The sequence below is a fragment of the Myxine glutinosa genome, chromosome 9, assembly GCF_964187855.1.
Source record: "Myxine glutinosa chromosome 9, kmMyxGlut1.1, whole genome shotgun sequence".
NCBI classification, from domain to species: domain Eukaryota; kingdom Metazoa; phylum Chordata; class Myxini; order Myxiniformes; family Myxinidae; genus Myxine; species Myxine glutinosa.
The window spans coordinates 115289679-115307883 of NC_136269.1; the positions used below are offsets into that span (position 1 = coordinate 115289679).

The following is an 18205-nucleotide window of genomic DNA, read 5'->3' on the forward strand; positions in this document are numbered from 1 at the left end:
GAGAATGCACGATTATTCCCTCCTTATTAAATTGGAGAATACACGATGATTCCCTCCTTATTATATCGAAGAACGCATGACGATTCCCTCCTTATTATATCGAAGAACGCACGATGATTCCCTCCTTATTAAATCGAAGAACGCACGATGATTTCCTCATGATTGAATCGGAGAATGCACAATGATGCCCTTCTTATTAAATCAGAGAATGCACGATCATTCCCTCATTATTAAATTGGAGAATACACGATGATTCCCCCCCTTATTAAATCAGAGAATGCATGATTATTCCCTCCTTGTTATATCGGAAAATGCACGATTATCCCATCCTTATTAAATTGGAGAATACATGATTATTCCCTCCTTATTAAATTGGAGAATACACAATTATTCCCTCCCTTTTAAATTGGAGAATACACGATTATTTCCACCTTATTAAATTGGAGAATACGCGACTATTCCCTCATTATTATATCGGAGAATACATGATTATTCCCTCCTTATTAAATTGGAGAATACACGATTATTCCCTCCTTATTCAATTGGAAAATACACGATTATTCCCTTCTTATTATATCGGCGAATACAATATTATTCCCTCCTTATTCAATTGGAGAATGCACAATTATTCCCTCTTTATTTCGTGGGAGAATGCACGATTATTCCCTCATTATTATATCGGAGAATACACGATTATTCCCTCCTTATTAATTTGGAGAATACACGATTATTCGCTTCTTATTATATCGGCGAATACAATATTATTCCCTCCTTATTCAATTGGAGAATGCACAATTATTCCCTCCTTATTTCATGGGAGAATGCACGATTATTCCCTCATTATTATATCGGAGAATACACGATTATTCCCTCATTAAATTTGGAGAATACACAATTATTCCCTCCTTATTTAATCGGAGAATGCACGATTATTCCCTCCTTATTAAATTGGAGAATACACGATTATTCCCTCCTTATTAAATTGGAGAATACACGATTATTCCCTCCTTATTAAATTGGAGAATACACGATTATTCCCTCATTATTAAAGTGGAGAATACACTAGTATTGTGCACCGCTCCTTTCCTATGCCTTCTCCAGGCATTGCAAAACGTCATTGCCGGGCACCGAAGGGGGCTCGGCAGTGACGCACGCTGAAAGGGAGTACTCAGTTTTCACTCTGGTTGTTTGTTTGTTTTCTTGGTTGTTTTCTTGGTTGTCCGGGCGATATCTCAGCCATCCTTTGAGCTAGGAAGCTGAAATTTCGGCACAATAGTGAGCAAGTACTTTGTCAAAAACAGTATTTTTTGTTTTTTGATTCATCAATTAATGGAGGAGTTATTTAATTATTAGCGATTAATTAAATACTTACTTAATTAATTAAATTTCCTTTCCCTTCTGACCATTAACTCAGGCACCTTTTAAGTTAGGAAGCTGATAGTTGGACATGCCAATGACCAGGTGATTTGGCTGCAACGGCTATTTTTGATTTATTAATTAATTAATCAATTAATCGATTAACTATTTAATTATTCGATTAATGACTAAAAATTTTTTTTTTTTAAGTTACAGATTCTGATGAAATGGTGGTGGTTTATGTGTTCTATGACCGAATTGATTAATAATTTAATTTATTAATGATTATTATTTATTTATTTTCATTATTAATCATTTATTTATTTTCTTTCTCATTTGGCCAATAGCTCAGGCACCTTTTGAGCTCGGAAGCTAATATTTGGACATGAGTGACCAAGTGATGTGGCTGTCAAGGATATTTTTGATTTATTGATTAATCAATTAATCAATTAATCGATTAATGATTTAATTATTTGATTAATTACTACAAAAAAAAAATTCAGTTACAGATTCTGATGAAATGGTGGTGGTTTATGTGTTCTGTGACCGAATTGATTAATAATTAAATTTTTAAATGATTATTATTTATTTCTTTTCATTATTAATAATTTATTTATTTTCTTTCCCATTTGGCCAATATCTCAGGCACCTTTTGAGCTGGGAAGCTAATATTTGGACATGACAGTGACCAAGTGATGTGGCTATGAAGGATCTTTTTGATTTATTGATTAATCATTTAATCGATTAATTATTTCTTGATTAATTGATTAATTATTTATTGATTAATCAATTAATTATTAAAATTTTCATTAATGACTTATTTAATTAAATTTCTAAAAGATATATCTTCGGATGAAGCACTAGTGGTTTAGTTATGCTATTAGCCAATTGATTAGGAAAATATTTTGTGATAATCTTTTATTGATTTTAATTATACAATTAATCAATCAATTCGCGTACACCTCTCCTTCCCAATGCAGCCTCTATGAGCTGCACTGCGGTATTGCCGGGCGCCAGAGGTGCCCCGGCAATGCCGCGCTGTAGGATATTTAATTATTTGGCATGGGGGCGGTGTACTTTGAATGTATCTGTACTTGTTCCCTCCTTATTTAATCGGAGAATACACGATTATTCCCTCCTTATTAAATTGGAGAATACACGATTATTCCCTCCTTATTAAATTGGAAAATACACGATTACCGGTATTCCCTTCTTATTATATCGGCGAATACAATATTATTCCCTCCTTATTAAATTGGAGAATGCACAATTATTCCCTCCTTATTTCGTTGGAGAATACACGATTATTCCCTCCTTATTTAATCGGAAAATGCACGACAATTCCCTCATTATATCTGTGAATACATGATTATTCCCACCTTATTTAATCGGAGAATGCACAATTATTCCCTCGTTTTTCAAACCGGTGGACTTTGCGACTATTTACCAAGATGGAAATGGGACATTTATTCTTATGGAGAGTCCTTCAAAGAAAGAAATAACCACATTAAACAGATTCTGAGAGGACGCATACTCCTCGGCACATGATCATCCTTAACTTTTGACAGCTTGATATTATGTTATTAAACCCCCCGATGGAAGAGAAAATAGTCACTCTTGTTGCAACATTTATGGAGCTCCACAAAGGAGCAAATGAAATGGATAATAGTGCAGATTGATTGGAGAATAGAGAATCTTTCCTTGAATTAATCAGCTAAACTGCCAGGATTTTGCTTTTTTAGGTAACTCGTAAAACAGTTCCCTTACAAGGAAGTTCAATTAAGCCCATTAAGACTGCCCTATCCCTGGTGTTGGTGTTGGGCCCTGGTGTTGGGCTAGCGGCTAGGGTGCCGGCTTAGGATCCTACGATCCTGGGTTCGAATCCCGGTCGATCGCTGAATTAACGCCAGGGGGGTTGACTCAGCCTGTCATCCTTCCGAGGTTGGCTAATTGAGTACCAGTTCACTGGTAATTCCCTGTTTGTCGTTAAAGGCGGCAAAAAGGGTTGGCGTCAGGAAGGGCATCCGGCCGTAAAACATTGCTTCAAAAAGGGGACCGAAAAACAACAACAACCACGGTTCCCGAAAAAGGCCAACCCCCGCTTTGTGGGGAAAAATGGCCTCTAAAGGTGGTTTTTTAAGACTGCCCTATGCTTACCCAACCTATGGTTGTTTGGCCGTGCTATAACCTTTTTATATGCTGATTGTCAACCGAGGAAACAGCACGTACCATTTTTACTTTTTGGAATGACTCGGCCAGGGTTCAAACCACCAACCTTCCAGACTTAGAGCGGACGCTCCAACCATTACGCCACCGAATATGGACAATTCATGATTGTTAATGATATACTTTACCAAACATTAAAAAAATCTGTAAATATGCAATCCGGTGGAATCCACCCCAAAAAGGTGTAATGTTTTATTTCCACAGTAGTAAAAAGCCCGTCAGATATGATGGTCTGGAACAGTTTATTTGACGGTGAATTCTCGTGAGCGTGCCAAAGTCTGAAGCCTCGGCCAAGTATATCTTTATTATCTATGCTTATATCTTTATTTATTAGGCATCATATGGATGTAAATTATATTTTGTATTACTCTGCGTACAGCGCACCTCCACCTGTATAATTGTTTTATTCATAATTATGACATCATAGGTCACGTGTTACGACGCCATCTTGGAAAAATGTCACACCTCTATTTCTCCGAACCACTCAATGGAATATAATGAAACATGGCTCATTGTCAAGTACTCCCCATGGGGAATAAGATATGTTCATGATGATGTTATAATGAAGGCACGGATGACGTCATCATTAGACAAGTACAATGCTTGATCCAATCAGTATGAAAACAAAAAAATTCTCTGCAACCGTTGGACACTAAATTTTCAACATGGGAGCACCTCCTCTTGCAGAATTTTATGATAATTATTATGTCATAGGTCACATGGTACATTGGTACATGCACCATCTTGGAAAATTCGAAACATGTTGCACCTCTCTATCATCGAAACCGCTCCATGGAAAAAATTGAAATGTGGTGCGTTGTCAAGTACTCCCCATGGGGAATAATATATGTTCATGATTATGTCATCCGTACCTTCATTGTGATGTCATAATTCAACAGGAACAACGCTTAGTCTGATAAGTTTGAAATTTCTTGAGTTTGATCTATGCAACAATTATATTAGAGAATGTAAATTTATTATGTCATCACCCATGTGGTCTGGCAGCCATATTGGATCAAAGAAAAAAAAAAACCTTTCAAAAACAGAAGAGTTTACTCACACCAAGTTGACTGTGTGGGCTAAATATTATATGAATACCATCTCGTTTAGTAATGAACTTGTTTGGAGTCATGTCATGATCAACCATTCAAAGTTAATCACGAATCGCCAAAGACTTTATCTAATGCGCGATCAAAACCTAATCATAAGCGTTTAAATAACAAACTTTTACACATCAGCAAGATCATGTTCTAGTATTTGTGAGGCCTTGAAACAAGAATTTGGCAAAAATGGTATAGTTAGAACCGCAGTTGTACTCTCACATACCTCCTTGCAGGTTAAGTTAACTTTAGAGTAACTATAAGAGTATGGAATGAGTGGCAAAACGTCACCAGATCTGCATACATAATAAATAGATAGCAACAAATTAATTTTATTCTGTCGTACACAACCCAAACATAAAACATGAATTACGTTTCAATAACCATCATCGATCACTTCAATCCAGATTACCCAGAGTGGCAGACATGTGGGGACCATAGCTGGATACAGGGATTGTACACTTTCATAGATTGTCTTTTCCATGATCAATGGTTGGAGGTATGGATGAATGAGTGGAAATGGGGATGGATGAATGGAAGGAGGGATGGACGAGTGGAAGGAGTGATGGATGAGTGGAAGGAGTGATGGATGAGTGGAAGGAGGGATGGATGAGTGGAAGGAGGGATGGATGAGTGGAAGGAGGGATGGACGAGTGGAAGGAGGTATGGACGAGTGGAAGGAGGTATGGACGAGTGGAAGGAGGTATGGACGAGTGGAAGGAGGTATGGACGAGTGGAAGGAGGTATGGACGAGTGGAAGGAGGGATGGACGAGTGGAAGGAGGGATGGACGAGTGGAAGGAGGGATGGACGAGTGGAAGGAGGGATGGACGAGTGGAAGGAGGGATGGACGAGTGGAAGGAGGGATGGACGAGTGGAAGGAGGGATGGACGAGTGGAAGGAGGGATGGACGAGTGGAAGGAGGGATGGACGAGTGGAAGGAGGGAGGGATGGCTGGATCTTTCAAAGGAATCATTCCGTTGGCTGCTGAATATAATGCAAGATGACCTGGATCAACCTATGATGAGGAGCATTGCGTTTAATCCCCTCCAACAATGATCCGTGGTGCTTTGATTCCATGCAAGTGCTTCAGTTTGATGCTGGAGGTATGGGTGGTGTTTCACAGGCCAATCAGCTGTTCAGACACGCATAACTAAATGCCTGTGTATCTCCCTTTGTAAATATCTGTTTAGATGTGTGTTTTACTGTGCGCGCACAACAATGTTTTGCCAGAGCTTAAGGGTTAGGCGCTCGCTCAATGCCCTGTCGTAAATGGGGCCCTCAATGATATATTGCATGGTGTTACTAATTAAGCACACGTAGACCACAAAACAACCACCCATGGCAAAGACACCTACATTGGCAGTGTGGATTTTCCCGCTCGACCAGCCATGGACATCATGTTGGTGCACAGCTCGGGTTCTTCAAAGAAAATGATGCGGGTCAAAAACAAAGCATTCGTATTTAATGAGAACAACTTATTTGAAAGCATAAATAGTTTGCAATCAAATACTTCTGTCACACCTCTTTGATACGATGCTGCCATCAGGATGGTGCAAAAGTAGTAATCTTACCCTTGAGCCGTTTAGTGTGCGTTTGATTCTCGACCTAACTATAAACTACGAGACTAATGCTTTGCAGGCAGAGCATTTCATCAATGGGTTGGTCTTCCTTTATGGTGGACTTTGAGCTGGTCATTTGACTGTGCAACATTTGCTAGTGGACGTTGAAGGCCCCACCATATTTTAATGATGAGTCGATGAGTTATCGTGGACATCCGGCTAAATTCCAAGATCCTGTCCTACTGTGTCAGCCACACATAATTTTCTCGGTAATTCGGCCAGGTTTATGGAATTGGTGGCATTGCACACCTGGATTTGGGGATTTTCTGCCATTATTCTCTGCAGATCCTCTCAAGCTCTGTCCGGTTGGATGGGCACCGTCGGTGGACAGCCATTTTCAGGTTTCTCCAGAGATGTTCGATTGGGTTCAAGTCAGGGCTCTCGCTGGGTCACTCAAGGACCTTCACAGAGTTGTCCCTAAGCCACTCCTGCATTGCCTTGGCTGTGTGCTTCGGGTCATTGTCCTGTTGGTAGGTCAACCTTCGACGCAGTCAGTTCCTGAGAGCTCTGTTTCAGATTTTCATTAAGGATATCTTTGTACATTGCTCTGTTTTGTTCCCTCAACCCTGACCAGTCCCCCAGTCCCTGCTGCTGAAAAACACCCCCACAGCATGATGCTGCCACCACCATGCTTCACCGTTGGGATGGTATTGGGCAGGTGATGTGTGGTGCCTGGTTGCCTCCAGACATGACGCTTCGAGTTGAAGCCAAACAGTTCAATCCTGGTTTCATCAGACCACAGAATCTTGTTTCTCACAGTCTGAGAGTCCTTTAGGTACTTTTTTTGCAAACTCCAAGCGGGCTTTCATGTGTCTTTCACTGAGGTGAGGCTTCTGTCTGGCCACTGCCATAAAGCCCAGATCGGTGTAGTGTTGCAGTGATGGTTGTCCTTCTGGAAGTTTCTCCCATCTCCACACAGGATCTCTGGAGCTCAGCCAGAGTGACCATCGGGTTCTTGGTCACCCCTTACCAAGGCCCTTCTCCCCCGATTGCCCAGTTTGGCTGGGCGGCCAGCTCTAGGAAGAGTCTTGGTTGTTCCAAACTTCTTCCATTTAAGAATTATGGAGGCCACTGTGCTCTTGGGAACCTTCAATGCAGCAGAGATTTTTTGTAGGCTTCCCCAGATCTGTGCCTCGACACAATCCTGTCTCTGAGCTCTGCAGGCAGTTCCTTCGACCTCATGGCTTGGTTTTTGCTCTGATATGCATTGTCAGTTGTGAGACCTTATATAGAGAGGATTGTGCCTTTCCAAATCACGTCCAATCAATTGAATTTACCACAGGTGGACTCCAATCAAGGTGTAGAAACATCTCAAAGATGATCAAGAGAAATGTGAGGCACATGAGCTAAATTTCAAGTGTCATAGCAAAGGGTCTGAATACTTGCGTCATTATGATATTTCAGTTTTTTCTTTTTATAAAAATTTGCAAAACTTTCTAAAATCCTGTTTTCTCTTTGTCATTATTGGGTATTGAGTGTAGATTGATGAGGGAAAAAATGAATTTAAACGATTTCAGCATAAGGCTGCAACATAACAAAATGTGAAAAAGTGAAGGGGTCTGAATACTTTCTGAATGCACTGTACATGAAACAAATCCGTGTAGTACGAGTTGTGACGCATTATAAAGTAATTGTGTCTTTTTGAGCTTTTCTTGAGATTCACATTCATTGCCAAGTATTTTTTTTTTGAAGATGTGCAAATGATTTCTCTGTATTGAATGAATAATCTCCTTCATGGAAGTTTTAATTCCTTATTTACACAATGACACAAGGATCAATTTTAAACAAAGCAGTATGCGAACATTTTACATCATATCGGCCTGTCTCATAAGCAGAAGCATGTGCCGTTTCATCCCGTATTCCACTCAGCACACATGGCTATAATGACCATGAAAAGAGTTTTCCAAATGCACATGAAACGCGTGCGGCCATCTTTTGCAATCTCAAAATTTATTCCGGTTTTTAAAGAAGTTTTGCTTTTGAAAAGATACTCGCGATAAAGACAGCATTTTGCCTGGTAGTGGTATTCCAAAAAGTTCTGTGATTTCAAGTTTCCTTTCCTTGCGTTGGCTTTAAATTGGGTAACCGGAAAGCTATAAAAGTTTCTTTTCCCAGTGTTTTGTCGGATCGGTTTGTGGATCAAAGATTGCCAGCTTTGTAAAATGGCTCTTGTTAGCCGGCTGGAAGCCGTTGATGTATTTGGGATAACATTCCTTGAAGTGGTAGTGATTTCCTGCCCGTCGGATGTGAATCCACTCCGTTCCTTTAATTCCTTTTGATGTTGTATAACGAGGGTTGTGCGGTTGCACAAAACGAGCATCGGGATGCGTTTCCTCCCATACATTAACCTGTGGTGCCATGTCCCGCAGACATCTATTTCCCGACTGCCGCCCGAAGTCTCCACTGGACGTTCTGTCGCCATTGAGGGTGGAGTCTGCCGCCTTTACAATCAAAGCACCTGACCTTCGTCTTTCCTCATATATTATTGGTGCTCTATTTGTTCTCATTGGATGTAGATTCAATCCGTCTTTTTTTTGTTTTGTTTTTACCAACTTTCGTTACTTGAACAAAAGCATCATAATGCATTTACGGTAAATATTTTTGTCGTTGTTTGTTTCCTCTTTGTTGATATAAACCGGATTCTCGTCCTGGGTATTCTAGGCAGCTCTGGTAAATGTTGGGTATCATTTTCTCAGCTGGATCCTGACATTTTACTTTTAAACGCTGTAAAAATTGTCAATAATGTTTTCATTTACTCTTTATTTTAATGTACTGTATTTGCATATGTGGAATTGATCTCTGCATTCCTCAAACTTGAAACTACACCTTTTGTAATTTTGAATTAGAACATTAATAAAATTGAGAAGTGACTTTAATACTGAAATCCTTGTTTTTGACCATTAAGCAATGACTAAGTAAAGGGCAGAATCATGTTCGCAGTACATAACCCAAACAAGACTTCAAGCTTAAGTAACTCTTCTTTTCCTTCTATTCCCTTTATAAGGGACTAGCTGAAGTACCCAGCATTGCCTGGGGAGAGGGGAATTGGGAGGGGAGGGAAGTGGGGTGGGGTGGGAAAGGGGAGGAAAAATTTACCCATGCGAAGAGTGCTTTAACCTCAGTGTTGCCCAGGTAAAAAAGGAAATTGTAATCACCTCTGCCACCACAACCACCACAACCGTTTTGAAATGATACAAATTTACATAGAGAATTTATGCCCCCCTCCCCACACTTCCGCATGAGGCCGCGGCCACATAGTCTGTTACCCCCCACACAAAGTTGTATTTGTACCCTGATTTTGGAGTTCGTCACTTAAAATATGTAGAGAGAGAGAGAGAGAGAGAGAGAGAGAGAGAGAGAGAGAGAGAGAGAGAGAGAGAGAGAGAGAGAGAGAGAGAGAGAGAGAGAGAGAGAGAGAGACAAACAGACAGACAGACAGACAGACAGACAGAGAGAGACAGAGACAGAGAGAGAGAGAGAGAGAGAGAGAGAGAGAGAGAGGGAGAGAGAGAGAGAGAGAGAGAGAGAGAGAGAGAGAAAGAAAGAAAGAAAGAGAAAGAGAAAGAAGGATCAAAACTATTTGGGAATGACATCATAATAGGGGATTGGAAGCGTACAAACCAAAAAAAGAGAAAAAAATAAATAAAATGAATGAATGAATGAATAGCATTACAATAACATAACTCAATAACCGTGGATTTATTTTGGGTGCCACAGAGATTTAGGGATTTTTTGATGGCATATTATGATCAGTTTTGGATGCGGTTTGCGACACAGTCCTATGTAACAGAGTGGCAGAAGTTGGAAGTGGGGATCCCGATGGGATGTACCATCTCCCCTATTTTGTTTGTGCTGGTTATGGAGTTGTCGATACGTGCAATGAGTGGACATCATAAAGAAGTGGAGCTAGCCCCTGGTCAGAGTTTGCCAGCGATGTTTGCATTCATGGATGACCTGACAGTTGTCCAACAGTCGGCTGATGCAGTAAACTTGAGGTTGCAGGAGGAGAGATGTTATTTGTGTGGAGGTTTGGGAACGGTGCAGCATGCACTGAGTGCATGCTCCGTAGCATTGGCAGCAGGAAGATACAAGTGGCGGCATGATCGGGTGCTGGCGGTGGTAGTGCAGATGGTGCAACAAGAGGTGCTGAGAGAGAGAGGAGAGGAGAGGAGAGGAGTATAGAAGAGAAGGAGACCGATGGGGGAGAGGTGTTGCTTGTCAAATAGGGCCAAGTGGTAAGAGGTGGAAAGAGAAGGAGTTGGAAAGCAAGAGGGCTGTCAGATGCTTGTGATGGGCAGGTGGTGGCAGACCGAAAGCCACAATTGGTATTCCCAGAGGAGATCTGTGTGACAAGGTTGCGGGATGACATTTTCATCTGGTCAGGTGCAACAAGACAGGTAATCTTAGGGGAATTGTCTGTACCTTGGGAAGAGAACATGGAGGAGGTGCACGAGAGGAAGAGAGGAAAGTACAGTGAGCTGGAGGCAGAGTGCCAGGAGAAGGGTTGGTGAGTTTCTTGTCAGCCATTTGAGGTGGGGTGTAGAGGGTATATTGGCAATTCCTTTTCCGCATTTCTTGCTCGGCTTGGAGTGTGTGGGACAGAAAGAAGGAGGATGTGTGACAGAGTAGCCCAGGTTGCCTTGAAAGGCTCACTTTGGATTTGGAGGAAGAGGCACGTCGAGCGGTGTAGGTTGAGGTTGTGGGTGGTGGTTCATGTCAGCCTAAAGGGGTAGTGAATGAGTGTGGAAGAGAAATAGAGATGTGTGTGTGTGTGTGTGTGTGTGTGTGTGTGTGTGTGTGTGTGTGTGTGTGTGTGTGTTTTGCAGGAGTGGGTGTGTGTTTTGCAGGAGTGGGTGTAGTTTTGCATGAATGTGTTTTTGTTTGAATGGTGCATGTTCTAAGGTTAGGTGGTCGGTTGGTTATTTTTTTGGGTGCGTGAGTGAGTGGGTGAGGGGCTGTGGAATCTGGGTGTGGAGGCGGTTTTGTTGTTGTAGTCTGTGTTCGCACTGGCTGGGGGTGGGGGTATGTATGCATCCAGGTGTAGCTGCTGCATGTGGAGGTGTATGTGCCCCTGCTAGCCCACCTTAGCTGACCGTATCAAGGTTTAAGGGCCGTTACGGATGATGCTGAGGACCTCGACTGAGGACCCGGTCAGTGAGGCACACTTGTGACCAGGTGTGTTTTGAAATTATATATATATATATATATATATATATGGCATCCAATGTGCCAAGCTTCTGCATCAGTGCTTCTAATGTCGGCACAGCGAGAAGTGTGTCTTTCTGAGCTTGTCTTTGGAAGTCAGCATTTAGCCCCTTCATCTACTTTCTTGATACTCCTTTGATTTTCATCTCTTCTTTTGTCTGTAATACAGTATCTATTGCCTCATCTAATAGACATTTGGTCTTCTTTCTGCTTGCTTTTACTTTTTTTGCATACAGAGTCGATGCTCATGAAATAGCTTGTACAATGAACAGATCAGGACGTAACAGACAAAAATAGGATGTAAAGCACATATGCATGGGGTGGACACGATGGATACAGAGGGAAAACTAAAATTGGAAGGAGGAGGGATTTGGTTGGGGTTAACAAGGGTAGAAAAAAACATGGTTTGGAATGGGGACGATCTGATGTGGCGGTGAACCAGCTGTCTTGAAGACCTGGAGGGGAGAATGAAATTGAAGAGGTTGTGGAAGCTGATTCCACAGGCAGGAAAAAAGAATGACAAATAAATGGAGGTTAGCAATAATCCAGGATTTAGGTAGTTTCACCAGAAGGGGGTTGATGCTGGATTGTCTGAACCTTGCAGAAACTTGGGGGAGACTAAGCACAGAAAGAGCAGAAGGTGCAATACCATAAAGGAGGCAGTTGAAGACAGAGAAGCGATAGGCCCATCGACTCAGCTTCATCGTAGGAGATTCCAATGATCTTAAAGGCCTTGGTTTCCACAGCATCAAGCTGAGCAATATGTGAGACAGAGGAGAGAGCAGTACTCCATCAACCTGCGAATGAAGGCCTTAGAGGTGGATATGAGTTCAGGTGTGCCATGGAAGGACTGTGCACGATGGAGGATGCCCAGTCGGTGGCTGGCTTTGGAGGCCAACTTTAAGATGTGGTTTGCCCAAAGAGATCATGGCTAAAAGTGACACCTGGGAGCCAAGGAAGGCTATCGGATTGATGATCTCGGATTGTCTCGGATTGATGGGTAACCAAAAGCTCAGATCAGAATGGGTAACCAAATCAGAATGAACTGGCTAACCCAAAGTAATTATTGTTTTTTGATTATGTAGTACATGTGCTATGAATAAGCTTATATCACAAGTTATATTTTATGTGATTAAAATGAAAAATAATTTTTATTTTATTTTAATATAACATTGTTTAATATAGAAGTTATTGCCCCCACACAAAAGTACAAGTAATGTGAGCACAAAGTTTTGATCCTGCTCCCAGCTTCTTGTTTGGCTGGAAAGAAGAGATGGTTCGACAAGAATGCGTCGTAAACAATGTTGTAATTTTTCTCTTCCTTTATCAGAAAAATCTGCCAGCCCGAGCTGAACTTCACTGGATCCAATGTCAGAAAATTGTATAAAGCTGTGCGGATTAATTAAATAAAGTTGTTTCTTATGAACCAGACTCAAGGGATATTTACAGGGACATTTGACATTTTTTTTTTTTTTTTTTTTTTTTTTTTTTTTTTTTTTTTTTTTTTTTTTTTTTTTTTTTTTTTGTATACAAGGTCGAGGCTCGTGAAAGAGCGAACATTAATCACACAGAAAGACAAACCGACACAAAAAACATATAACATAGGGAGCGGTAGACAAGATGGGGAGAGAGGGGGAAGGACACAAACACAACATTTGAGAGCAGGGACCGAGAGACATGGAGACATCGAGAGATCTGAGAGAGGGCGAGGGCTTTGGGGGGGGGGGGCGTGGGAAGGGGGCGGTGGGAGAGGTATAAAACATATGGACACTGCCAGGACTTCCAGGAAAGAAGTTGGAATTTCAAACAAGGTGGATCTGGGGTGAATTAGCGGGGGTAGAAAAGATCAAGGTTTTGGATGGGGGAAGATAAGAGATGGTGGTGAACAGCTGTTTTAAAGACCTGGAGGGAGGAGTGGGATTGAAGGGAGTGAGGGAGTTTGTTCCAGAGGCGGGAGAAAAGAGGAATGAAAGAGTGAAGGTGAGCAGAGAGCCGAGATTTCGGCAGTTTAACCATCAGAGGGTTGCTGGCAGATCTTGTGCGACCTGTAGGAATATTTGGGGGACAGAGCACAGAGAGAGCTGGGGGTGCAAGGCCGGAGAGGAGTCGGTAGAAGACAGAAAGACCACCTACCTGCCTGCGGTGAGTGAGTGAAAGGCCCTCAGAGATAGCTTCATCGCAGGAGATTCCAATAATTCTGAAAGCTTTGGTTTCAACAGCGTGAAGCCGAGCTAGGTGTGAGGCAGGAGCACCGGCCCATAGGGGAGAACAGTATTCCATTGAGCTGCGGATGAAAGCCTTGTATGTGGTGAGGAGCTCAGGTGTGCCGAGGAAGGACTTCGCACGACGGAGGATGCCCAGTCGGCGACTGGCTTTGGAGGCCAGCTTGGAAATGTGGTTTTCCCAAGAAAGATCATGGCAGATAGTGAGACCCAAAATCTTGAGCGACAGAACTTCTTGGAGAGGATTGTTGAGAAAGTAGATGGGAGGGTTGTCCAGTCGATCTTTTCGGAGAGACATAGTAAGAGTGTGAGATTTGTCAGGATTGAAAGACATGTTCCACTTGTTTGACCAGTCTGTGATTTTGTCCAGGTCTTCAGAGAGTGAGGAGGCAGCAGACTGCCGATCTGAGGGAAGAGGAATGGAGCGGCAGAGAGTGGAGTCATCAGCAAAGAGATAGAGAGGATTTTCGAGAGAGTCAGAGAGATCATTGATGAAGACCAGAAAAAGCACGGGGCCCAGAACACTGCCTTGGGGAACTCCAGCCTGAACAGGAAGAGGAGATGAGAGAAACCCATTCAGGGCCACACGTTGACGACGACTAGAGAGGAAGTCCGCCAGCCATGCGTGGAGATTTCCATGGATACCAAAGGAGGAGAGTTTGGTGAGCAGAGCGGGGTGCCAGACCGTGTCGAAGGCACGTGATATGTCGAGGGAGACAGCTCTAATTTCCTGTTTGGCATTGAGGACCTCCATCCATTGTTGAGACAGCAGAAGCAGCATGTCCAGAGTAGAGTGACCTGGTCTGAAACCAAATTGATGATCAGAGATCAAGCCATTGGAGAAGAGGAAAGATTTCATATCCGAAGCAATGATGGATTCCATGACTTTGCTGATAATTGGGAGAAGGCTGATTGGTCTGTAGTTGCTAGGATCTGTTTTTGCACCTTTTTTGTGCAAAGCGGTGATGTTGGCTGATTTCCAAGCAGATGGCAGTTGACCTTGAGCAAAAGAGAGGGTGAAGAGAACAGAGAGAGGGTGAGATAGAGCAGCAGAGCAGGATTTTAGGACCCGTGGGCTGATGCCGTCGGGTCCAGTTGCAGAATCAGAGTCGAGGGTTGACAGAAACTTTTCCACCTTGTCAGGAGGAAAGGACACGGAGTCCAGGAGCAGCAGGGTACGACTGGGTATGGTGGGTACAGAGAGGGATGGGTTTGGGACACAAGATTTAGAGGCAAACACAGAGTTGAGGCATTCAGCTTTTTCACGTGCGGAGTCAGCTGTGTAGCCGTTTGAGGTAAGGGAGGGGATGGAGGGGGAACAAACACCAGAAACGGATTTGACCAGACGCCACCAGGATTTGGAAGAGGGAGACAGATAAGAGAGTTCGGTCTTGAGAACGGAGAGATATTGTTTCCTGGCTCTCCTGAGGGTGGACACACACTTGTTTCGGGCTTTGTGAAAGGAAATGAGATTTCCTTCCGTTGGATTTGCTTTCCAGGAGACGAAGGCAAGTTCTTTCTGGGCAACAGCCTCACCACAAGATTCCGTGTACCATGGACGGGAGGAAGGGTATGACAACTGAAGACGAGATGGGATAAATCTGTGCATGAGAGAGAGCAATTTACTTTGGAAGAATTCCCAGGATGAGTTGATGTCAGAGGTGGTAGAGATGGGAGACCAGTCCAGATGATTGATGGCTGCTTGAAGACCGTGCCAGTTGGCCTGAGTGAAATGCCAGACTCGTCGACGCTGAGCAGGCTCCCTGAGGGTGGTCAGAGAGATGTCCACTTTAACAAGGACATGATCAGATGATCCGATCGGAGCAGAAGAAGAGCAGCAGACATTTTCAGGGAAGTTACTCATAACCAAGTCCAGAAGAGAAGATGTTCCGTTGACTGAGATCCGGGTCGGGAAATTGACAGATTGTGTCAGTCCCAGTGAGTCGCAGAAGTCCTTTGCTGAGGAGCCATGGCTGGTGAGAGAGGTACCCACACCCAGCCAACTGGCATGATGACAGTTGAAATCACCACATATGAGGAAGAGAGAGTTGGGATGAGTAGATAGAAGTTGGTCCATATCATCAGACAGCGAGATGTATATGGAGTCATCACTGTTTGGTGGACGGTACAACACACATATGAACAAGAGGTGGGAGCGAAGGGGAAGCCGTAGCCAGAGGTATTCCTGGGGGTGAGGTGGAGAGAGTGCAGTGCAGGGCGAGTGAGGAAGAGAGTTTTTGATAAAGATAGCAACCCCGCCTCCAGGACGAGGCTCAGGTCTATCATACCGGAGGAGGGAGTAGCCCGGGAGAGATACTATGGAATCAGAGACATCATAAAGGAGGAAAGTTTCTGTTAAGCAGATCACGTCTGGTTTGACAGAAGCAACCTGTATGGAGAGATCAGTTAAGTTTGAACGAAGGCCCCGGATGTTTGAGGTCCATACCGTTAATGAAGAGGAAGGGGGAGCATCAGATACAGAACAGGGGGGAGGAGGGGTAGGGTAAGACGTGGAAGAGGTGGAAGAGGTAGGGAGAGCTGTTGAAGGTGTGTCAGAGATTTCAGAATAGCTCGGAGAAAGGGAAGGATGGGGCGGACAAAAGGTTTGATGGTGATTGGGTGAGCCACAATGAGGTGTTATTTGAGGAGGGGGAAGAGCGAGGCAGAAGGTTGGGGGAGATGGAGGTGAGAGTTTGAAGGGGGAAGAAGCGGGGAGGACGCTTTGAGGAGGGGGAGTGAGAGGGGGGAAATTGAGAAGCAATGAGGGTGGGGAGATTTGAAGGGGAGGGGTGAGGGGGAAGTTTGGGAGGGAAGGGGCAAGGGGAGGGATTTGAAAGGGATGGGATATGGGGGAGATTTGGAGGGGAGGGGTGAGGCAGGAGTCTAGGAGGGGAGGGGCGAGGGGGCGTCTTGGCGGGGAGGGGTGAGGGGGTCGTTTAGGAGGGAGGGGGCAAGGGGGGAGATTTGAAAGGGATGGGTGATGGGGAAGATTTGGAGGGGAGGGGTGATGGGGAAGATTTGGAGGGGAGGGGTTATGGGGAAGATTTGGAGGGGAGGGGTGAGATTGGATTTTTGAAAGTGTACGATTTATGGGAAACGAACATTTATTGCAAAATGAGTTGCTTGTGACCTTCGAGTTAAAAATACGTTTAAGGACGCTGGATGGAGGATGGAGTGCAGGAGAGTTTAGGGAATGTAGAAAAAAGGCACTATAGGAGATGGATATTTTTTTTGGGATGAATTGATTTGGTGAGCAAGTCGAAAGCAGCCTTTTAAAGAAGAAGAAGAAAAAGGTGTTATAAAATATGACGGAATACATAACTTGAGGGGAAAGTGTAAACATTGAAGGTTAATGAGTGAAAACTATCTGGGGAAATGGGGGAGAAACACGTGGTCAAAGAACGAACGAACGAATAAGAATGAATAAACGAATGATAACAGAGAAGGGAAATTTTTTTTTTTTTTTTTTTTTTTTTTTGAGTTGAGATTTACACAAGGAAGTAGGCTATGGGTGAAAAGACTGGGAATACAGAGAACGAAAGTTATTGGATCACAAAAGACGGACCGCTGAGAGAAAAACAAAGCCTCAAGGTTGTACAGTGCACACTGTACAAGGCCTCAAGACACGACACGGCAAACAGACGATCAATTTATGAAAGATAAACACCGAGAAACAACCAAAGTTGCACACAATAACTTCACACACCGAAAGATAAATACAGTTTCGACAAAATACAATTGTGAACAGACTTAACTTCGAAAAACGTGGAGACCGTGTGGAGCTTCGAAAATCCCTGCCGCCGTCTCCAAGATCTCGCGAGATCTGGTCGATTTAAATATCGACGAACCTTCAATCCGTGAATCCCTAGTGTGTAAGGCTATATTGCGACATTGACATTGCCAATGATTTGTTCCTATTGCACAGATGACAAGTTATCCTTAGAAGATTATTCTTCCTCTCCTAAAATGAGCAAGTCACAATAATTCCGCATCCCATGAATCCTTCCATCGCAACAAAGATGGCATTCGTAGCCACTTAGATACTAAAGCCTATTTTAACAAGAAAAACAGCTTTGTATATCTCTGCAGTTGTAGCAAATTCAAAAATGCGAAATCTGAATATCTCGACGATCCTTTGAACTATCAGTGTTTCTGCGCTATAATCCTTCATTGTTACTCCCAACTCTAGTAGTTGTTATTAGTTTCGCCCCAAAAGGGATGCGGAACTATTGCAATGCCCCGTCTGACACTGTCTGTGTCCGCATCTATACATTTTCGCTTTAAAAATTGTTTTCTCTGCAAACGCTTGTCTGATCGATGCAAAACTTTAAATATAGGAGGGACTTCCACATGGAGAATGTTTTATTGCTAACTCTGACATCATAGGTCACATGGTATGGCAGCCATATTGGATTAAAGGAAAAATGTTGCACATCATTTTCTCTGAAACCACTCAATGAAAAAAATTATTAAAA

General features: G+C 43.0%; 1 protein-coding gene across 2 annotated transcripts in view; it reads left to right on the forward strand.

Annotated features, from left to right (window-relative positions):
• The window catches only part of TASP1 (taspase 1), a 94029-nt gene extending 84850 nt beyond the window's left edge, over window positions 1-9179 (forward strand). For both annotated transcript variants that reach the window (XM_068128469.2, XM_068128470.2), the window contains exon 13: window positions 8673-9179. In XM_068128469.2, the coding sequence (XP_067984570.2) occupies window positions 8673-8765 (93 nt within the window). In that variant the 3' untranslated portion in view covers window positions 8766-9179. The remainder of the gene's footprint in view (window positions 1-8672) is intronic.
• The last annotated feature ends 9026 nt before the right edge of the window (window positions 9180-18205 follow it).